Genomic DNA, 21,167 nt, shown 5'->3' with positions numbered 1-21,167 from the left:
ACGAGCGGGGCTGGGGAGGGAGGAGGTGCGACGAGGGGGGCTGGGGAGGGAGGAGGTGCAACGAGCGGGGCTGGGGAGGGAGGAGAAGTGACGGCCGAAAGGGGAGGAGGGTGGGGAGCGATGAGTCGGGAGCGATGAGGTAGGGGAGAAAACCTAATTGTGAAAGAGGGCATTCATGGAAAGTGGATATCTGACCCGGGTAAGCATGATTTTCGTGCTGTTTTAGTCAGTTCTCAGTCAGTACCTCGGTCAGTTCTCGGTCAGATTTGTATTTCACACCATGTGTTGTATTAAAAATCTTACAAATTTGTTAGATCTCATAACTCTCATATATAAAAGTAATGTAAAATATAATAATTATCGAATTTGATCCAACAAATAACAATAATATATCAAATGATAGAAGTTGTCCAATTCAATCATTATTTCGATAAGATGAATTGGTTGTTTAACTCTAATCGGAGTGGATTGATTGTTAAAATTCAACAACAAATAGGGATATCTACCATATCCACTAGATGTGTGAATTGATAAACACCAATAAGTAAACCAAGTCTACGAGACCATTTGCATCGGAAATTGTTGAAATAATTGTTTCAATTGGATTTGGGATTTGATTAAGGGTTTGTTTGGTTGATTTTTGTTAAGTCTTGTATGAATAAAGTTGTTTATGTAGCCTGGGAAGATTTTTGTTTATAAGGTCTTTTTCATAGATGAAATGAGGTTTTTTTTTAAATTTTAGGGGGGGGGGGGTGGATGTTTGTGAAAAATTTGGTTTTTTGCATAAGATCCACCATAGCTTATTGAATAAACCACTTTCGATATTATTAAATCACTATCAAACCATAAGCTATAAGTCTCAATAAGCTTATTAACATTTAATGAAAGCTCATTAAATGTTAACATACAAACGCTAACACAATAACTTATACATTAATTATTTAGGGATTGTTTACCAAAATTTATATTAAGTCATGTATGGATAAATTTGTTTGTCTACATATTATGTTGTTTACTTTTCTATTTAAATCAACAGTCTGGATAACGAAAATGACCAATTTACCCTTGAGTATTAGGGGTGTACAAAAAAGGGAAAAATCTTGAAAAATTCAATGGACTTTAGTGTTTGGAATGATTAAGTCATTAGACAATTTTTTAGAACAAATAAGTCATTGAACATTCCAAAACATGTTAAATAATTCATTGGACTTTCTAAAACCTGTTAGATACATTCTTATGACTTATACAACTGGTTAATGTGGTAAAATAATGGAAAAAATATGAAAAAAACCAATAGATATTCACATTTTGAACGATTAAGTCCCTAAACATTTCTTGAACCAAAAGAGTATTTAGATCTATAAAATGAAACAAATATATCAAAAAAGTACTTACATTTACAAATAGAACAATGTCTTCATTAACGAGACTTGTGATCACGTTAGACCAACGTGTTTTCATAAGACCACATTTTTACACTTGAAATTTCACAACAAAACATTGTGAAGGTAACCTCCACAGTGTTTTTGCTATGAAGGTTCAATTTTTTTTACCTTTACAATGTTTTCTTCTGAAGTTTCAAGTGTAAAAAATGGTCTCATGAAAACAGTCTCGTCTTACGTGAACCCAACCCACATTAATAAATATCATGACACAATGTTCAAACAGAATCATCAAATAACTGGCTTTTGGGCATATACACTAACACTCTCGTGCTTCAATTTCCGACTTTGTCGATTAAGGTTGTTTTCTTGAAACACCTTATGGTTGTTTTATTTTGTCCTTATTACATATGCTTCGGATATGGGCTTAAAGGGTTTCACAGTTACTTTTCTTTTACTATCTATGTATTTTATTGTTTATTGTTTCTGTTGAAACCCTACACCTACTGATTAGTCTAGTGAAAGATCCTGAAACATAAGAAAGCTTGGATAGCTAACCTGCCTTGAGCTTTTGACTGACCTTGGACTATTGGGCATAACCACAAACAACATACCATAGATGATGTACTAGCATACAAGACAAGTTTCAACAAGTTTTTAGAATCATCAATCTTATAATCAAAATCCCATGTTGGTTACAGATTGAGGTCTTATTATTGTTTTAGAGATAAGAGAGTATTTAAGATTCATACATTTAATTATATAATAAAGAGCCAATAATGTATGAACAAATAATGATAGTTTTGGAAATGTGTTTTTAACATAAAAGAATAAGGTTTCTTTTCTATTATTATCAGGTAATCTCTAAAATGGCGTTTGGTTTGCAGATTTTGAAGAAATCTGATGGAATAAGAATATTGAATTCTTTAAACCAAATTTCATTCCTTAGTTTGGTTAATTTTTTGTTAAACAATGAATCTTCAAAATCCACTAAATTCTACAAACAAACGATTTTAACATTCGTTCACAATAAGTTGAGATTTTGATTGAATGTGATTTATATTTTCATAATTCAAAATATACCCTTTAATCTAAATAGAAAAGTACTCGGACAATGCAGCGAAACAAATCTCGATTTTAATGTTTTATTTTATTATTTGTCTATGTTGATGTTATAATACGATTTTATGTGTTTTTAAAAAAAATAATAATGATTTTATTCTTGAATAAAATATAAATTTGAAAAAAAAAATATCAATGTTAATATCAAATCAACTATTTAAAAGTTTTCATTTTTTATGTAATTTATTTATAAAAAAATTATTATAATTTAATTTAAGTTTAATAATGAAATAATTTATTTTTGGTTTAATAATATAACATTTTGTAAAAATAATAATTAAGTATTTTGTTAGAACTCAATGATTATCCTAATTATATTTTAGATTTTGTATATTTAAAATGAGATATTTATCATGTATTTGATTATGTTTATATGCAGTTAGTTACACGAATTCAAATATAGAGCTTTAATAAGTTGTACTTACGCACAATTTACTTGTAATCTTGAGTTTTAAGTAATATGCATTAATAAACAGTAATTTACTCATAAAAAATGGTTTTTAAGAGTTTTTGTCAAATGTTTTATAATATAGTATAGATATAACCTAATTAATTTAATTTAATTTAATACTTTTGCTTTCTATTTTATTTTTTGTTTTATTTAATTTAATTTAAAACTCTGTTTTTTATTTTATTTTTTCAATATATATTTTTATTCGACTAACAACATATTTAATTTAATTTAATATTTTTGTTTTCTATTTTATTTTTTTGAAGTATATTTTAATGAAATTTGTCTGAATACATATTCAATATAATAGTTAACTTTTTTAATTAATATAATAATCATTGAATTATATCTATTATGTTACATGATGAAAAATTAACTATTTGGAAAAAAATTAATTTAGTAACATCGTTTAATTTATGGTTATGTTTAGGTTGTATATTTTATATTGTTTATATATTAAATGATTATTTTATTAAAGTATTTTTAGTATTAAAAAAATTAAAACTTAAAAAAAAAGGGCCATAGCCACAACACAACCCACAATAATCAATAGTTCTTCCACTTAGTTCTTAGATGGATTACTGGATCTGGCCAACCATTTTTGGGCTAAATATTCTATCTAGAATCATGTTTGGGCCCCCATTTCACTTGGGCCACACTTGTTGCCTACGCTTTCATTCAATGAGGACATTGAAACCCTCTAGATAGGAGGAAGATCCTTAAGCACTCGTGATACACCCTACATACACTCAAACATTGTGAAACACATGTAAAATATGCACATTGACCAAAAATAAAGAACAAAGTTCTAGGTCTATTGCACACAGGAGTGCCAGAGTGCACCAAAGTTTGAAAAGGATCAACGTGTCCAAATTTGTACCTCAATATGAAAAGCATGGTGCTAAAATTGCACCATGGAGTGAAAGTGAGAAGAGGTAAAAAGCAAATGCATTGAAAAGAAAAGGCCAAATGCAAAAACTCTCTCTAAGTCCCATACTTTTGATGAATCTAGTTAGGTTGTCTCTTCGTTTGGCACATTTAAGAATTCAAGTTTAGGGGAGCTATGAAGGGCTATGCAGATCATTTGTCTAAGTAGGAAAAGAGTATTTCTTTCAAGAAAATAAGAACATCACACATTGGCTAAGTTTGGTGAACAAGTTTAAAACTTTTAGGTTGATAGTCACTTGAGTCTTTATTTTGTCATTTTGGTTGTTTGGGGACTAGTAACAATTTAGGTTTAGGGGTATGATATGTGTTAATTTATCAACCCTATTACATCTATTTTCTTACTCTTTTATGTTATTTCATTTGCCTAACATGTCCAGTTGAGTCTCTTTTATATTAGTTTTATAGTATTTAGTGTTTTTGTGAAGTATTAGAAATATAGTATAAATCTGATCTAAATTGTGCTTTGAAATCAACTTTTGCAGATCTGGATAATTATACAGCTTCCTGGAGGAGTCATTGGCTACTGATTCAAAGTTGTAGCAGTACTGTAGGACCAAACAATGGGCTTACGAAGACCTTTTGGGCTGAATCTAGGCCGAATTAACTTGCAGTCGGGCTTTAATTGTTTTAGGCCATACACTAAGGGCTTATGTCATCTTGTACTTTTGTTACTTAGAGTTAGAGCCCAAGGTTAAATTACTAGTATAAATATGTGTGCTTTGTAAATTTAGAAAACACTTAACCTTTTGGTTATCACTCTTCCAGCTCTCTAGATTTTATTTCTTAAGTATTTTGTGATCTAAGTTCAGTTTGCAAGTTATTAATCGAAATTTGTTTGTTTAAAGAATCATTTTCTACTTCATCTTAATTTATTTCCAAGTTTACTTTAATTTTCGATAATCGTTTGGAGCTAATTTATTCCCAATGCAATACATAAGATTTTTATAATCTTTTGTGGCTCGAGATTAGTTTCCCGTAGTTAAGAAAAACGGGTTTCCAAGTGCTTACTATTAATTCATCTCTTTTTGTAATGAAACTTGTTTTGCAAGTTTCATACCTTGAATAATAAGTTTCCCCTCACTTCACATTATTTCTTTGCAAGTGCTTTTCCCTTTTTTACTTTATGTCGTATACTTCTTAGTACTTTAATTTTTTGCAATTTAATTTTCAATATTTTATTTCCTGCAATTTATTTACTTGTAATTTACTTTTCAATAATTTATTTCCCAGTCATTTAATTTCGTGTTCTTTAATTTATAGTCTTTACATTTCTGCACTTTACATTTTTGTAATTTATTTTTCTGCACTTGTTATTTACTTTTCGGTCGTTATATCATTTGCAAAAAAAAAAAAGAACCAAACGATGACTATTAATCAATCTATCACCAAAATATATTTTAATTTACTGCAAATGTTTATCACATCTATTAACCAGTAATTATCAAACCTTTAACTGGTTATTGATCAAATAAGTGAACATAGTAATGTTTTGGTAATTGACCCTTCAAAAAACAAAGAAAACCCTGCAAACATTGTTCTTCAAATACAAACCCTATCCGTAAAAATAATAAGGGATTGTTTACCAAACACTTATTCGGTAAGTGCTTACAGGTAAAATATAACATTATTATTTACTTACGGTGTAAGATTTTAATCCATCAAAACGACATTGTATGTAACAATTCACCTGATAAGCGCTTACCGTGGTAAGAGTCGTCGCCCTCACTTACCGGGTAAGACTCATGGTCCTTGTCTTGCTTTAACCGGATAAGATTCTTAGTCCTTACCATATTCATCCGGTGAGGTAATGTGACTTAATAAGCGCTTACCCGGGTAAAAGTGTGTTGTAAACGACCCCTAAGTTAAAAAAGAAAAGGTAAAACTCATTGTTCTTGAATAAGATGAACACTTGAATAAAATTCATAAAAACTGAGAACAGAAAAACCCTTGATTAAAAACAAATTATATATATATTAAATCAATTCATGTATTTGACTTAAAATGATTATTCATATTAGTTAATATAATTAAAATTAAATAAAAATAATATGATTAATACGACCATAATAAGAATGTGATTGATAAATCTTTTTCACCAAATTTGTAATCAATAGATACGAAAATACGACATTTTGTTTACTTGTTTTGGCAGGCAGATTTGATCATTTGTAAAATTTTGTGCGATGTGGAAAGTTTTTCAAGTTTACAATTTGCAAATTTCTAAAATGCATTCCAAATAAAATTACATTTTTATGTTTTGACGATAAATATTTACAAACACTTAAATATATACAGTTCTTTAACCGTACGTGTACGGGTCAGCTGGTGCATACCTCGACTAAATAGTCAGGAAAATCCCATGGTGCGTACAAAACATCCAGGAAAATCCACAGTGGCCTACGAGAGAATCGAACCGGTGACCTTTGGGGTTACTTGGGATTTCTCTGTTCGTTTTTGCTAGGAGGGAAGTAATGAGCGATGCTAGAACCTTGTTTCACCATGTTAGCACGCTTTTGAGGCCGCAGCCAAGTACGAACTTCTTCCTGTAGTTCCGGTGGTAACTCATCAACCACAGATTGGTCGATTTCATCCGCCTTGTAACTCCATGTATTTGTGCTCCGTCCGTTTTGACTTCCGGGAAAGCTCTCACTCTCCATAACTAGTGGTTCTTGTACTACTTCCATCAGTATATCAAGTATTAGTTCAAAAACCGAAATGCAAACAACATGAAGAACGAAGTACACCCATGTTGATTGCATAGATTTTAAGCTAAAAATGGAACTTTAAAAGATGAAACTTGATATACCAGACGACAAAGGCTTTGTTTCTTGGAGAGCACTGACGTTATCTTGCTTTGACGTCGAGCAAGAGTTGCTTTGGAGAAATCTTAGGATGGAAGATGTTCCCTGCAACAAGTGGGATCTCGAGATTAATGACAAGTATCGTTGATGAAAGTGGAAAATGCATTAACATGTAACGAAGTTTACCTTAGTTCCCATTTAGTTTAACAAGTATATTTTTTTTCTTAATCAATGTAACAAGAAGTTCCGAAATTTCCTATTCAATATAACAAAGTTTCAATTTTTCTTATTCTGTATCCATTTTGACCCATAACCTGTTGCTCCTGTAACATTTGATGGCGTGAATGTCAAGTTTATCGTCCAGTACGCCGTAACCTTTTCGTAAGCCTTTCATAAGCGGAATTATAAGATCAGCATATCAAAATGGCTATTTGTGTGTCTGAATGAGTGTCTTTTCAGTATAAATGTATTTGTCAATACGGACCCTAACCATGTACACCCTCAAGATGAGTATATTGGAGTAATCCGAAAGTCATTAAAGCACTTTTTGCAACCTAATAATAGTCGCTTTCAGTTTTAAACCACTTTATCGATCCCTAACTAAACTTGCTACTATTGTTCTCATAGTAGCAAAAAGCAACAACCCCAAGACCAGATCAGGATAAATCAAACCTTTTCTTTTGTTGCCTTTCTTTTCTGTCCATATGATCTTATTCCATCACTAGGGTACTTCATCTTCGATTCTTTCCCAGGTAACCTCAGTTGTCGTTCGTTCTGCTTGGGAGTTGAACAGCTTTCAGCTCCTACATAAACATTGCCTCATGATACAAGTACAAAGGCAAAGAGGGAAGACAGCTCAAAATATACAAAAAAGGAACCTGATAATAAGTGGGAAACTTCTCTGGTGATATCACTGCTAGCCTGCTTTCAGAAGAAATATCAAGTATTCATAATGACGTTCTTTAAATAATGAACAAATTCTAGAGTAAAAAGCATTTTGATATGTGAAATCATGAGCTGCACTATGACCATGGTTGGATTGTACGCCAAGATGACTAGCAGATTAAAAAGAGCCATGTACTCAAAACTGAAGGTTTATGCCATATAACATGTGCTAAAAGTACAAGTGTTGACCATGTGGAAATCTGAGGATGCAATAACCATTTGACAGTCTACTTGAACTCAAGGAAAAAACAGATGAATAGAAGCAGGCACAAGAAGTGTCATCAACCACCATGGGTATATAGATAATGAGCTCAAATTATCACAATTAAATCATAAGAAAAAAAAAACACGATTGTTCATATGTCAGATGAGCCAAGTGATAATGAACTCAAATTATCACCCTTAAATCATAAACTTTATACCAAAGATGTTTCAGGTTCTTAGCAAATATTTTTTAAATGGCAAGCAAACTAGCATATTGATGTCTTCAAAGACTTGAACCTATAGAGATCTACTTGTACCATTGGGCCAAAGGCTGATTGATTTTAGGTTTCTTGGTAATAGTTCTAATACATAATAAAGTGACAACTCTAGTTCTAATACATAATAAAGTGACAACTCTAGACAAGGAAATACCAATAAGAGAAACATTTTAGATGAATTTGGGATCTTTCCACAAATGTGAAGTCATGCAATCATTTACATAAATTATCTGATATAATATACATAACCTTCATTTAAAAATCTTATTGCACGGTGTTAAAGAAGACAACCTATATATTGCAAAACTGAATGATGAAAACATATAAATAAAACTAATTCCAACATGCATATGAAATTCATTTCTTTGTTCTTATTTGCACAAGCATGGAGAGTGAATATCATAGCCCATAGTCCAGACATGGAGCTCACCATCACTCTTAATCAACGAAATCTATCTCATGATTCCTCCTGTTATTTTCAGACAAATACAAAGGCAAACAGTGGCTACAACACAACCTGTTTAGCAACTTCTTTTCAAAGCCGAGCTTTGAGACAATTAATTTTGCCAATCAACAAAATTGAACCAAACCAACAATGGCAACTTCCAAGGGGCCATAAAAGAGTACAAGGTTGAGAGATCATAATACTAATGCATATAGCAAACCAGAGATGCGGATAACCTAACACCCAGCATCTTTATTATTATTTGACCCAATGCCTTTATAGTCTTGAGCTTTATAATTGGGAATTTAGAGGATTAGGGGAGAAACTGGGAAGAACAAACCAGAATATGAGGAAAATGGCAAAGAAATTCAAAAACTTGCACCTGGCTACACATGATCTCCTTGAACTAAAAATTTGCACAAATAAATGGCAAACTTCGGAAAGTCATCTTTAACCTTTAAAGTTGTGCTTCTAATAGAACTAGCTCGAAGTAAGACTTCTGATATTCAATTCAAGTCAGCTCTGTTTTAAATTTCATGAACTTAACAAGTTTTTACTCGATAGTAACTTAGTGGTGATTTCACAACAAGAACCAAAAATAAGATACATGCTAAAGTTAGATCTTGAGCACAAGCTCAGAGTTTCTTCGCGCCTGCATACTTAACAAGTCTGTAACATGAATAATGCACTCCATGTTGTACCATTTATATCTTCAAGCTGTATAATCTACAACAGTTGCATCTCTATTCATTAAGAGAATCGTTTCATGCTAAAGACATCAACAGGCTATCTCCGTATGTTAATATCAATATATCATTATGGTAATGCATGGAAGAGTATAAAAAAAACCAGACCTCATCTTTACATGCATTCTCATATTGATCAAAACTGGTAATATCATATGTGACTGGAGCCTCTTCCCCACCACATTCAGTTTGTTGCTCCGTTTGATGAGGGGCTGGATGGCTCTCACTTCCTAATTAAATGCAAAAACTAATTAATATAGTAACAAGCTGGGTGAAATATCTAAACAATCATGAACATATTTAAGAGCCACTATGAGAAAGAATTACTAACTTGATGGTGACAAAAGATCATCTTCGGGTATGAATTTTTCATCTGACAGTTCTGATGAAGAGTGAAACTGATCTCGACACTGGAAGTACCTTGTAATCGAACAGGTTCCCTGCCAAAGAACACCCAACATAATAATGCACGATCCTCCATGTGAAATAGTCATCTTCATTGGAGTTTTTTTTTTTTTTTTGTGGAATTTAACACATGCTAGTGAGTACAAGAGATTGAAGCAATCCTCACTTCCAAAAGTTCAAAAGCAAAATGATCGAAAATGCAGTGCTTCAATTGCAGAAACCAATAAACACGTTAACATGGTGAAACACCTTTGATTAGAACCACTCAATAACAGCACTAACTCCTGCAATTCCAAAAAACTAGACACGTCTGCCTATAAAATTCATTCCAAAACAGCAGTTCAGACTACAGAATGGTTGTGTTTTTTCCTGACCTAGAAAACGTGGCACCCCCAGTCTAGAAGCATCATTCCACATAACATCACCACCTATAAACCTGTGCCTGTGTCTAAAACCTAAAAACAATTGGACGTTTTTGCTCAGCAGCTTTGTCTAGTGTTTCTATTATCCTTGGAAATGCAGTATCAAATTTGTATTCTAAGTAGAAAAAATATGACCAATAGCAGAACAGTCATCTACCAACCATGGACGAAATCAGTTTAAAACTGGATGCTCTCCCATGTCTACAGTCTTAAATGGTTACATTGACCAACAAACAGTTACTATTTCAGAATACTTCCTCTTTCTTATAAGATCTAGAATGTATATACATATATATATATATATATATATATATATGTATATATAGGGATGAGATCAGGGGAGAACCGAAGAACCACCAAAACAAAGATGAAAAAGTACATCAATATGGATTTCAGCTTAAAGAGAATAAAATGATCACTTTTTTGGTGTAATTTTTTTAGCTCCAATTTTGATTATTTTCATCTATTTTAGATTAAAAAATAGAGGGGGAGAGGTTTTTTAATTTATATAAATTATACCACACCGTTAATCACTCCCTTGGATCGATCAATCTAACGGCTTGGATAAGTTCTTCGGTTCTCCTTTTTTGTGTTCTCCCCGGTTCTTCTCTCTCTCTCTCTCTCTCTCTATATATATATATATATATATGTGTGTGTGTGTGTGTGTGCATGTGTGTGTGTGTGTTATATCACCTAGAAAGTTGATAAAACAATATGTTGCTTTCAGTAGTATTTGGGAGGCTCTAGCATCAGGCACCACACCAGTACAACATGCTAAATCGCATTAGAAGTCAGAACACTACAAACAGGAACTTGAGCTTACAGATGGTATAGGAACAATTTTACTGGCTGAAACAGAAAGACCAGTAATTCCCCATCCACCGCACTGGCTTCCTATGTATGCCCCAAGGTATTCACGTAATCCAGCTTGGAAAAGATTTACAGCATCTTCTTGAATCTTTCCTCCCCCATATCTCAAAGGACATGACTTAGAAGGGAACTTTTTGTATGAATCTGTATCTGTGGACTGCAAAAACAGCATAGGTAACACTAAAAGACTGCACCTCTTGGTTCTTGAGTAGCAACAAACTTATTGTGTGAACATTTGATAGCACAATGAAAAGACCATTTTATGGGAATCCCAAAATAACAAGAATAGAGTTTGAAGAAACAATACCAACCTTGTACGCATTAGCATGCAGAGTAAGTGTATGTGCGACTCGTTTATTCTTCTCCAGGTCTGACTGCAGTCGTTCACTTAATTCTTCACAAAGTTCTTTGAGCCATTTTTCAACCTGAAGAAGATACAACAAAACTAGCAGGGATTGATAGACTTCATTACTCAAAAAGATAAGTAAGATGCAGTAAATAAACATCTACTCTTTATACAAGACCATATTCCTAAACATAATTATGCCACAAATTCAGATCTTAAACAAGTGAATGTCAATATTTTAATTGTTTTGTCAGTAGTGACTAACGACCCATGATGGCTAATTGAAGAAATCATTTTTCTACCAATTATGTGGTTGTTATGTCATTCGCAGAAGAATACAATCAGTTGATTCTTGCCAATAATGATGTTGACAACCCTATTCCCTTCCCCACTTAGATCAGTGCTTTAACTTTTCACGGTGATGGTGGACTGGACAGAAAACCACTGTTCAGAAGCCATCATTCATCTATCATATGATAGTTGTTGCTTTCATCCCAATCTCTCTAAACTTTCTCATGATTCATTCTTGTTCTTTCACGATGTTGGAAACTCATGTATCAGTCATTATTTTTAGGGTTATAAGATACGTCAACCCCAAATTAGCGCTTCTTATTCATATTGTTACAGTTATAAACATCTAATTGAGTTTGGGATTACAACCAAGGTGATGAGCATCTCTATTCTCCCTTCAGATGTACATCATCCTCCATGAGAGTCGGCTTTTTTCCTTCAATAAAATTGTTAAAGAACCTCACATTGGTCAGCTTGGCAAATGCCGTAATCAATGTTTAAGCGTATGCAGTACATCATATAAACAATTAGGATGCAAAACTTACTTTTATTGAAGAACAAATAGACTTAATGATCAATAACCCCCCAACTACAGCTATTCTATCTAGGACTGATATCCTTCTAACAATTATCAAGCATGATGAAACGAAATGGTAACTCTGATGGAGGTCAACTAACAGTCACCAATAACGGAAACTCGGAGTGCAATGGCTATAATAAAAAGACTGAAAGCAGTTTGCCATAAGGCATAAACTAAAAAGTATGTTTACTGTCAGTAAAATATGATAAAACCAAAAAGTACCATGATTTGCTCGACTATCATGTATGCTATAAGTTTGAAAATATCATATAACTATGAATAAATAGTGTCAGTAAATTAATGGGAAGGAAATACTTACAGCAGCAAGAGTTTTTAAGGCCCTAGGTCCAGGAAATGTCTTCCCAGAGCCATGGCTCTTAGGGAGCAGGCGACCCTCAACTTCCTCCCCACTGATCCCTCTCGCAACATTCCATAGCCATGTACTGGAAGAGATTTGGAACAAAAAAACTTAATTATAAATTCTTCACGTGTCTGACGTGATGCAGCTCCATGAAAAGTTCCTAGTTTTACATGAGAAAGAAAAAAATATGCTATGTTTGCTAAAAACTGCAAGTTAAAACTACAATAAGCATTATGAAACGTGTCTATTACTAACGATTAACATAATTACCCGGTATTGACACCATAGAAATCTTGTAGTTTTTCCTGAGAGAACTGCAATAGATCCCCAACAGTATTCACACCGAGGTCAATTTGCAAGGAACTCCCAAGCTTCCCACCAAGCTGTTTCCTGATAGTAACATGTTACCCAAGCATCTTAAGTAAAGTGATTCTGTCAAGGTGGAACTGAGCAGACAACAAAAAGCAGGACAGATAGGAGAGCAATGGTAATACATTTCTTATAACAATGATGCATACAATTATAACATATATTAAGAACTACAATTAAAATAATTTGTTCTTATTATGATAATGTATTAACAGTTCATGATACTCCCTCTCTCTCTCTATTTTTTGCCTTATTTTGACTTTAAACATCAAACAAACTACTTCTAATCTCAAATTTTGAATCTAGAAATAGAAGACATCAATCATATATTAGATTACTAACTCACATTTTCTTTATAGGCAAAGGTTCAAGAAGCCCCTTCACTGATGCAAAGGGGACAATAGTTTGTTGTGCAGGCTTATTCATGCCACTTGCTAGTTTAGCCAGCATCTGCAAGATTCACCAGAAACAAGTGCATAACATTGTGTATTTTTCTCTTCTATCGCCAGTCAAAAAAAGATAGTAGCAATACAATTTCTTCATAAGTTAAGAGAAAAGAAAATTAGAAAGACGAAACTACTTTGTTATGGGCAATGCCTGCCGAACATGTAAACTCAGTCTCCCGTAAAACTTGCAACCTGAGTTCAGCAACAATAAAGGCTCCACACGCTAACAACTTGTCACGGTGATCAGCATCTCTCCTCTGCAGCCATTCCCTCACAAGTTCTTTGTCATCATTTCCATTCTGAAAAAAATTCAGTACAGTTACTGTTACAAATCCAAAATAAAATAAACAATACCAGCTCTTTATCAATTAAACTGAAAATTTTGTTCATTGTATCATTACGCGATACCACTGTAAACCAAATATCTCCTATAATACACTGGAAAAACAAAAAGGTGTTATTCACAATAAACTCACAAATAAAATCAAGCCTGGCATCCAAAAAAATTTGAAAATAGGAAAAGGCAAGAGTTGGAGATTAAAGGCTACAACAAAGAAAGAAACCAGTAGCAGCTGGAGGACTAAAAATTGCATGAATATTGTTGATTGACAAATACAACTACGAAATACAGCAACCATACATATAACATTTCAGCATGCAAAACTCCAAGGTGAACCGAAATGTCAACTGAACAGACTTCTGGATATGGTGCATGATAGCTTCAGAAGATTTTCTTTCTCGAGCATGCTTAGACATTTAGCTAATCCTTTTTATCAGACATAAAAACTCAATGGTTACATGTTGTTTGATGCAACTTCACATATAACAAAGCTAACATTCATTTCACATGTAACAACGCTAACATTCATTTCACATGTAACAACGCTAACAAGGGTGGTGCCCGATTGGTTTGAGCTTGGGCTCCAAAGGTCAAAAGTGCCTGGAGGTCCCAGGTTCGAATCCAAGGAGAAATAAAAATCCCCTTGTGGCCATGGAGGTTCAAATGCGGTGACTCCGAGCTACCCGCGAAGCGGGTGGTCGGCCTGGGATTAGTAAGCTCGCATAGCGAGTTGGATATCCAGGTTAATCAAAAAAACATTTGTTTCATAGAGAACCAAAAATTTGACAAAGTAAACTGTCTTACTGAACTAAGCTCCAAAACATGTGATTTGAGAACTTCTTCATTGATACTTTCCAAGCTTTCTAGTGGTGTTTCTTTCAACATTGTTTCAGCAGCATCAGTGAGGTCAAGGTACACTTCATCAATTGATGCACGCTCGCATCGACCCTTTCTCGCAAGAATGGAAACAACCTGCAAAAAATGGAAGTAACTACACCAATCCTACAAGTTGGGCACTCAAAATAGATGCAAAGCTCAAACCCTTTGGAAACTTTTGAATTTTATGAACCTCTGAACCTGCATTCCGATATATGCTTAAGTCAGCTTTACCACGGGCCACAGGAACTTGGACTAGCTGAATTTGCGGACAAACTTTCTTTGCCTCATCACCTCGCATTGAGCTTAATACCGAATGAGACATGAAAAACTAGAATTTAGTATGCAGAAAACTTATAATCCATGTGACAGAATAAAATCTCAAATGTTAAGAATGATTGCTACCGTTTCACCCCATCCTTCCTGGCCTCATAACTGACAGCAATCAGGCCCCCACCTTTCCAAGAGTTGTATTGTACTACAGCAGTTGGTTGACCTCTTAAATGAGGTTGTTTGCGTTGCTCCACTAAAAAAAATAAACAAATCAGAGACGAACCAATATAGATCAACGGATGAATTACCATCAAAGTCTTGCTTGTTTGGTATCCAAATTTTAGCAATCACTATCTCCAAGTCCAACACAATTAGTGGAGGTTCAAGTCTCATGAGAGACATTTCAAGTTTGACCATTTCAGAGAGGAAAAAGTAAGTTGAATTTGACTATGATATGGAGCTAGACAAAAACACATGCTGTAAGCACTCCCTTACAAAAGGTAATTCTAACTATGCATTCTTGGATATTTATATGAGGTTTGATGTTCGCTCTTTTTCTTTTCATCCTCGGCAAAAAGAAAATGCAAGAACACAATTAGTTGGTTGGAAATATGTGAATGTATAGCTGCTTTTACAATATATCCCCCTTGCATAAATAGGTAGTATGACTGGATTTGAACTGGGAGCATTTTGTACCCAAAATAAACACAAGAAAAATGGTCCTCATTATAGAAGCCAAACACACAAATTTTGATTTCATCTTTCTTGATTCATCAGTTTGATCAAACAAAGCTCCCCACTTCTCGGTGTAAAAGAAAGGCAAGGGATCTGAGAAGGTTAGAGGAAGTTCTTCCAACCGTCATAAATGGTGTTTTGGATATTCCACTTGCATTACGGTGTAATATTCCCTTAATTATTTTATTGCTATGACACTAAGGGAACCCCATATTTTCTAGGTTTACTTATTCATGGATTTGCCTTATAATGATTCACATAAAAACACCCCCCTAACAGAAAGTAATTCATGAAGGTCATTACACTTCGGCTGATGATCTAAGATCCGAATATGTCATCCTATCTGGATTTTCCACCAACAGAAACTAAACTAAACAAAACCGAACATGAATAACAGTAGACTTCTTCAATTTCTCAAGCAGGTATATGATATTCCCCGCTTTTCCTTGTTAATCGGAGAACAGATGTTTAATTAAAGTAGCGCATTAGTGGAATCTTGCTTCAGTGAGAGCAGTGATTGATGAAAACCTAACAAGTAACAATCTCGTATATGCACGTACACAACTCCCTTGATTACACATACACACGCAATTGGAGGAAGGAAGAGACCTTGAACGTAAAAGCAATCCATGTCGACGTGAGCAATGATCCTAGAATCAGATGACTCTGGTCGCGCCACCGGCATCTATGTCTCGTTGGCACACGCTTTCCCTCCAATTCAAGCTTCGGAAAGGGCTTTTATAATCGATTGATAAATATGCACAATTCTATTTTAGGTCTTTTTCAAAGCTTATTTTATTTTTAATTCAAAGAAAAATGTAAAATTATCATTTTAATTAATTAAACATTAAGTTTTTGTAATGTATATTTTGTCCCCATAACTTTTTTAGTTTATTTATACACACTTAATTTTTTGTAATATGCATTTTAGTTCCTTAACTTTTTTATTTTACTTAAATACACTTTAGTTTTTGTAATGTATATTTTGGCCCTTTAACTTTTCTATTTTACTTACACACACTTAACTTCTTGTAATGTACATTTTGGCCTCTTAGCTTTTCTATTTTACTTACACACTTAACTTTTCTATTTTACTTACACACACTTAACTTCTTGTGGTACATTTTGGCCCCTTAACTTTTTTATTTTACTTACACACACTTAACTTCTTGTAATAAACATTTTGGCCCCTTAACTTTTCTATTTTACTTACACACACTTAACTTCTTGCAATGTATATTTTGACCCCTTAACTTTTCTATTTTACTTACACACACTTAACTTCTTGCAATNTTTCTATTTTACTTACACACACTTAACTTCTTGCAATGTATATTTTGACCCCTTAACTTTTCTATTTTACTTACACACACTTAACTTCTTGCAATATACATTTTGGCCCCCTTAACTTTTCTATTTTACTTACACACACTTAATTTCTTGCAATGTATATTTTGGCCTTTTAACTTTTCTGTTTTACTTACACATACTTAACTTCTTGCAATGTATATTTTGGCCTCTTAACTTTTCTATTTTACTTACACACACTTAACTTCTTGCAATGTACATTTTGGCCCCTTAACTTTTAAATTTTAAGATATCTTCAAATTTATATTTTATTCAAAAATAAAAACATTATCGTTATTTCTCAAAACCACATAAAACCGTATTATAACATCGACAGAGGGACAGAATAAAACGAAACATTAAAATCAAGATGTATCTCGTTGCATTGTGCGAGTACCCTTCTAGTTATATTATAAAGCATTTGACAAAAACTCTTAAAAATAATTTTTTTATGTATGAAATAATGTTTATTGATGCGTATTACTTAAAATTCAAGATTACAAATAAATTGTGCATAAGTACAACTCATTAAAGCTCTATATTTGAATTTGTGTAACTAATTGTGGATAGACATAATCATATACAGGATAAACATCTCATTTTAAAATATAAAAAATCTAAAATATAATTAGGATAGTTATTAAGTTCTAACATAATACTTAATTATTATCTTTATAAAAAAAAATATTATTAAACATAAATTAAGTTACTTCGTTACGATAAATTATATTATAATAAAAATTTTGAATTAAAAAATACACAAATAAAAAATTTTAAATAGTTAATTTGATATTAATATTAATATATTTTTGGCAAATTTTATATGATAATTTTAAATTTATATTTTATTCAAAAATAAAAACGTTATCGCTTTCTTAAAATCACATAAAATCGTATTATATCGACATGGATAGGAAACAAAATGAAACGTTGAAATGAAAATGTGTCTCGATGCATTGCACGAGTACTCTTCTAGTCTTTAATAAAAATTATATTATTAACCCAAAAATAAATTACTTTGTTATTAGACCTAAATTAAATTATCTATACTATATTATAAATATTTGACAAAAACTCTTAAAAACCATTTTTTATGCATGAAGTACTGTTTATTGATGCATATTATTTAAAATTCAATATTACAAGTAGTTTTGCATAAGTACAACTTATTAAACCTTTATTTTTAAATATGTGTAACTAACTGCAAATAAACATAATCAAATACAAGATAAACATCTATTTTAAATATAGAATCTCTAAAATATAATTAAGATAATCATTGAGTTCTAAGTTTCTAACAGAATGTTTAATTATTATCTTTATAGAAAAATATATTATTAAATCAAAAATAAATTACTTTGTTATTAAATCTAAATTAAATTATAATAAAAAATTGAATTAAAGAAGTTACACTAAAAAACAAAAACTATTAAATAGTTAATTTAATACTAATATCGATTTATTTTTTTCAAACTTTTATGTTATCTTCAAATTTATATTTCATTTAAAAAATAAAAACATTATCGTATTCTCAAAACCGTATAAAATCGTATTATATCGATAGAGACAAAAGAATTCAAACTAAACATTAAAATGAAGATTTATCTCGTTGCATTGCGCGAGTACTCTTCTAGTAATAAAAAAATTGAATTAAAGAATTTTCACCAAAAAAACGAGAACTATTAAATAGTTAATTTAATATTGATATCGATTTTATTTTTTTCAAATTTTTATGCTATTTTCAAATTTATATTTTATTCAAAAATAACAACATTATCGCTTTCTCAAAACCACATAAAATCGTATTATATCAATAGAGACAAAACATTAAGATGGAGATTTATCTCGCTGCATTGCGCGAGTATCCTTCTAATCTTAAATAAAGTACATATCATATATAAAATCTTTATATTGATTTTAAAAAATATAAAATTCACAAAAAAAGATTAGCGTAAAAAAATCTCAAGCTAAGAAAAACAAAAGAAATCGAGATAAATTCACATATATTTTGAGTTACGAATTGAAATATGCGAGAGAAAAAACTGAAAATTAAGTTCGTTTACATAAGATTATTAATTTATAGTCAAACTACAAATAATTACAATGATAGCAAAATAGAAATTATAAATTAATGTTAATTATTAAAACAATTAAGAAAACTATAACTACAACAAAATTAGGTTTATATGACGCCAAAAAATCTAAGCGTCCTAAATACCCATCTTTTTATAAGACGTTCGTTTTTATTTAAGACTTTTTAAATAGTGTCATATAAAATTGGTAATGTGGCGTTTTGTATTATAAGTATTTTAAAAACTTGTTTAGACGTCCTATAAACTTATTTCCATGCATTTACGCTTTATTTCCGGGCATATAAATTAAGTCTTATAAAGTGGCCTATTAAGACGCTCGATTATTTTGGCGTCATATAAACCTAATTTTGTTATAATGATAGTTTTTCTTCATTGTTTGAATAATTAGTGTTTTCTAATCTTAATTTATAATTTATATTTTGTTGTTATTGTAATTATTTGTTGTTGGACTATATATTAATAATCTCAGTTAACCGATTTAATTTTCAATATATTGCTCTCATATTTCAATTCCTAACTCTAAAGATATATGAATTTATTTCGATTTTTTTTCCCTAAATTTGAGATCCATTTGTATTAATCAACAATATTATATTTTGTTAAATTCTTTTTAAGGAGTCACTTATTTTTATCTTATGAACATGTAATGACCGAGAATCTTACACGATAAGCAATGATGATGAATCTTAAATGGTTAGCATTTATCGAGTAAGTTGTGGTAAACGATGTCATTTTGATGAATTAAAATACAACCAGTACTGTAAATGAGATTGCTGATTTTCACCGATAAGTACTTGCTAAGTAAGTGTTTTGATACACGACGCATAATGTCTATTAAAAGAGTCATAATCAAATATATTTTAGGGGTTTGGTTATTTTCTTTGTTCTTATATTTTTTATAGAGTATAGAGAAATAAGTTAAATATCTTGAAAATGTGAACCAATTGAGTTGATTCAGTCAATCTACGCTGAGTGAAATGGTCTATAAGGAACCCCCGAAGAGCTGTTGTCTGATGGGTAAACGAAAGTGATGAAATTGTTTTGACTACAAAGTCATGCCTGTCTATCGGAGTGAATTGGATGTTCGGGTTGAGGGTTGTGTACAAAAGTTGGGCTCCGGTGAGAAAAAAAGTTATGGTAAAAAGCGTAAGAATAGATCTACATCATTTGTGTGGATCAACCATAATTGAATGTCAACACTAATAAGGTGCATCCAGTTGCACCCGATCAATTCCTTTATAAACCTCAATCATAAGTGGGTATGAGATTAAAAGTTCAGATCTTTTTTTATGTTTTTCATCATAACTGTTCTTCTCATACGATCTTTTGCTTTCTGTAAAAATAGTATGATTACCGGTTTAAATATAAATTTCATTTTTTTATAAGCAACTTTAATAACTTATTATTTTCAATTTACAATAAAATTGCATATGATGTTTTATCATACACATGCAATTGTTATTTTTATAAAAATATATTTCGTAAAAAAGAATCATCAGTACATCTTCAACCAATTTTTCAAAAGGAAGAAAATTTGGTTTTAGAGTTTCTATTTATTAAATATTTCAAAAACTTCTTAATTTTTAAGAGAATAAGCGAGAGCGTTTATAAATATACCAGAATGGTATACGTACAATGCAACGAGATTCATTTTGATTTTAATATTTCGTTTTTTTTTCTCAGCCGATGTTATAATATGGTTTTATGTGGTTTTAAAAAAACGATAATGTTTTTATTTTGAATAAAATATAAATACGAAGAGATATCATAAAGAATTGAAAAAATAAATTTTGATATTGGTACCAACCTAACTATTTAAAATTCTCCTTTTTTATGTATTTCCTTAATTTATTTTTTTTATTTTGGTTTAATAATATAATCTATATTATCTTATAAAGCATGTGGCTAAAACTCTTAAAAACTCTTAAACCCGTTCATCCCTAAACGATTTCATTCATATCCGATTTCATCCCATATCTAAATTCGTGTAAATAACTGCAGATAAACACAATCAAATACAGGATAAACATCTCATTTTAAATATAAAAAATCTAAAATATAATTAAGATAATCATTGAGTTCTAACAAAAT

The 21,167-nt window shown here is 31.6% G+C and overlaps 1 protein-coding gene across 5 annotated transcripts; it reads right to left on the bottom strand.

The window, feature by feature from the left end:
- Window positions 1–6,070: 6,070 nt before the first annotated feature.
- Window positions 6,071–16,350, bottom strand: LOC112522850 (DNA polymerase eta). Of its 5 annotated transcripts, none has more exons than XM_025132196.1 (16): window positions 16,246–16,350; window positions 15,034–15,154; window positions 14,830–14,933; window positions 14,557–14,724; window positions 13,547–13,711; window positions 13,313–13,416; window positions 12,868–12,987; window positions 12,556–12,679; window positions 11,331–11,444; window positions 10,973–11,176; window positions 9,654–9,762; window positions 9,431–9,552; window positions 7,583–7,628; window positions 7,377–7,507; window positions 6,710–6,809; window positions 6,071–6,580 (listed from the first exon to the last, which is right to left on the bottom strand). In XM_025132196.1, exons 3-16 carry the CDS (start codon window positions 14,833–14,835, stop codon window positions 6,333–6,335), a joined length of 1,761 nt encoding a protein of 586 aa, XP_024987964.1. In that variant the 5' UTR covers window positions 14,836–14,933; window positions 15,034–15,154; window positions 16,246–16,350; the 3' UTR covers window positions 6,071–6,332. The 5 variants fall into 5 exon arrangements, with proteins under 5 accessions (XP_024987964.1, XP_024987935.1, XP_024987944.1 ...); XM_025132167.1 differs by having other exon boundaries at window positions 14,822–14,933; window positions 16,246–16,321; XM_025132176.1 differs by having other exon boundaries at window positions 7,583–7,625; window positions 14,822–14,933; window positions 16,246–16,321.
- Between the last annotated feature and the right edge of the window lie 4,817 nt (window positions 16,351–21,167).

Source organism: Cynara cardunculus, assembly GCF_001531365.2.
Source record: "Cynara cardunculus var. scolymus isolate 2C chromosome LG 1, CcrdV1, whole genome shotgun sequence".
Classification (NCBI taxonomy): domain Eukaryota; kingdom Viridiplantae; phylum Streptophyta; class Magnoliopsida; order Asterales; family Asteraceae; genus Cynara; species Cynara cardunculus.
Note: the sequence above shows the minus strand (reverse complement) of the source record. Positions and strands in the feature narration are given on the sequence as shown.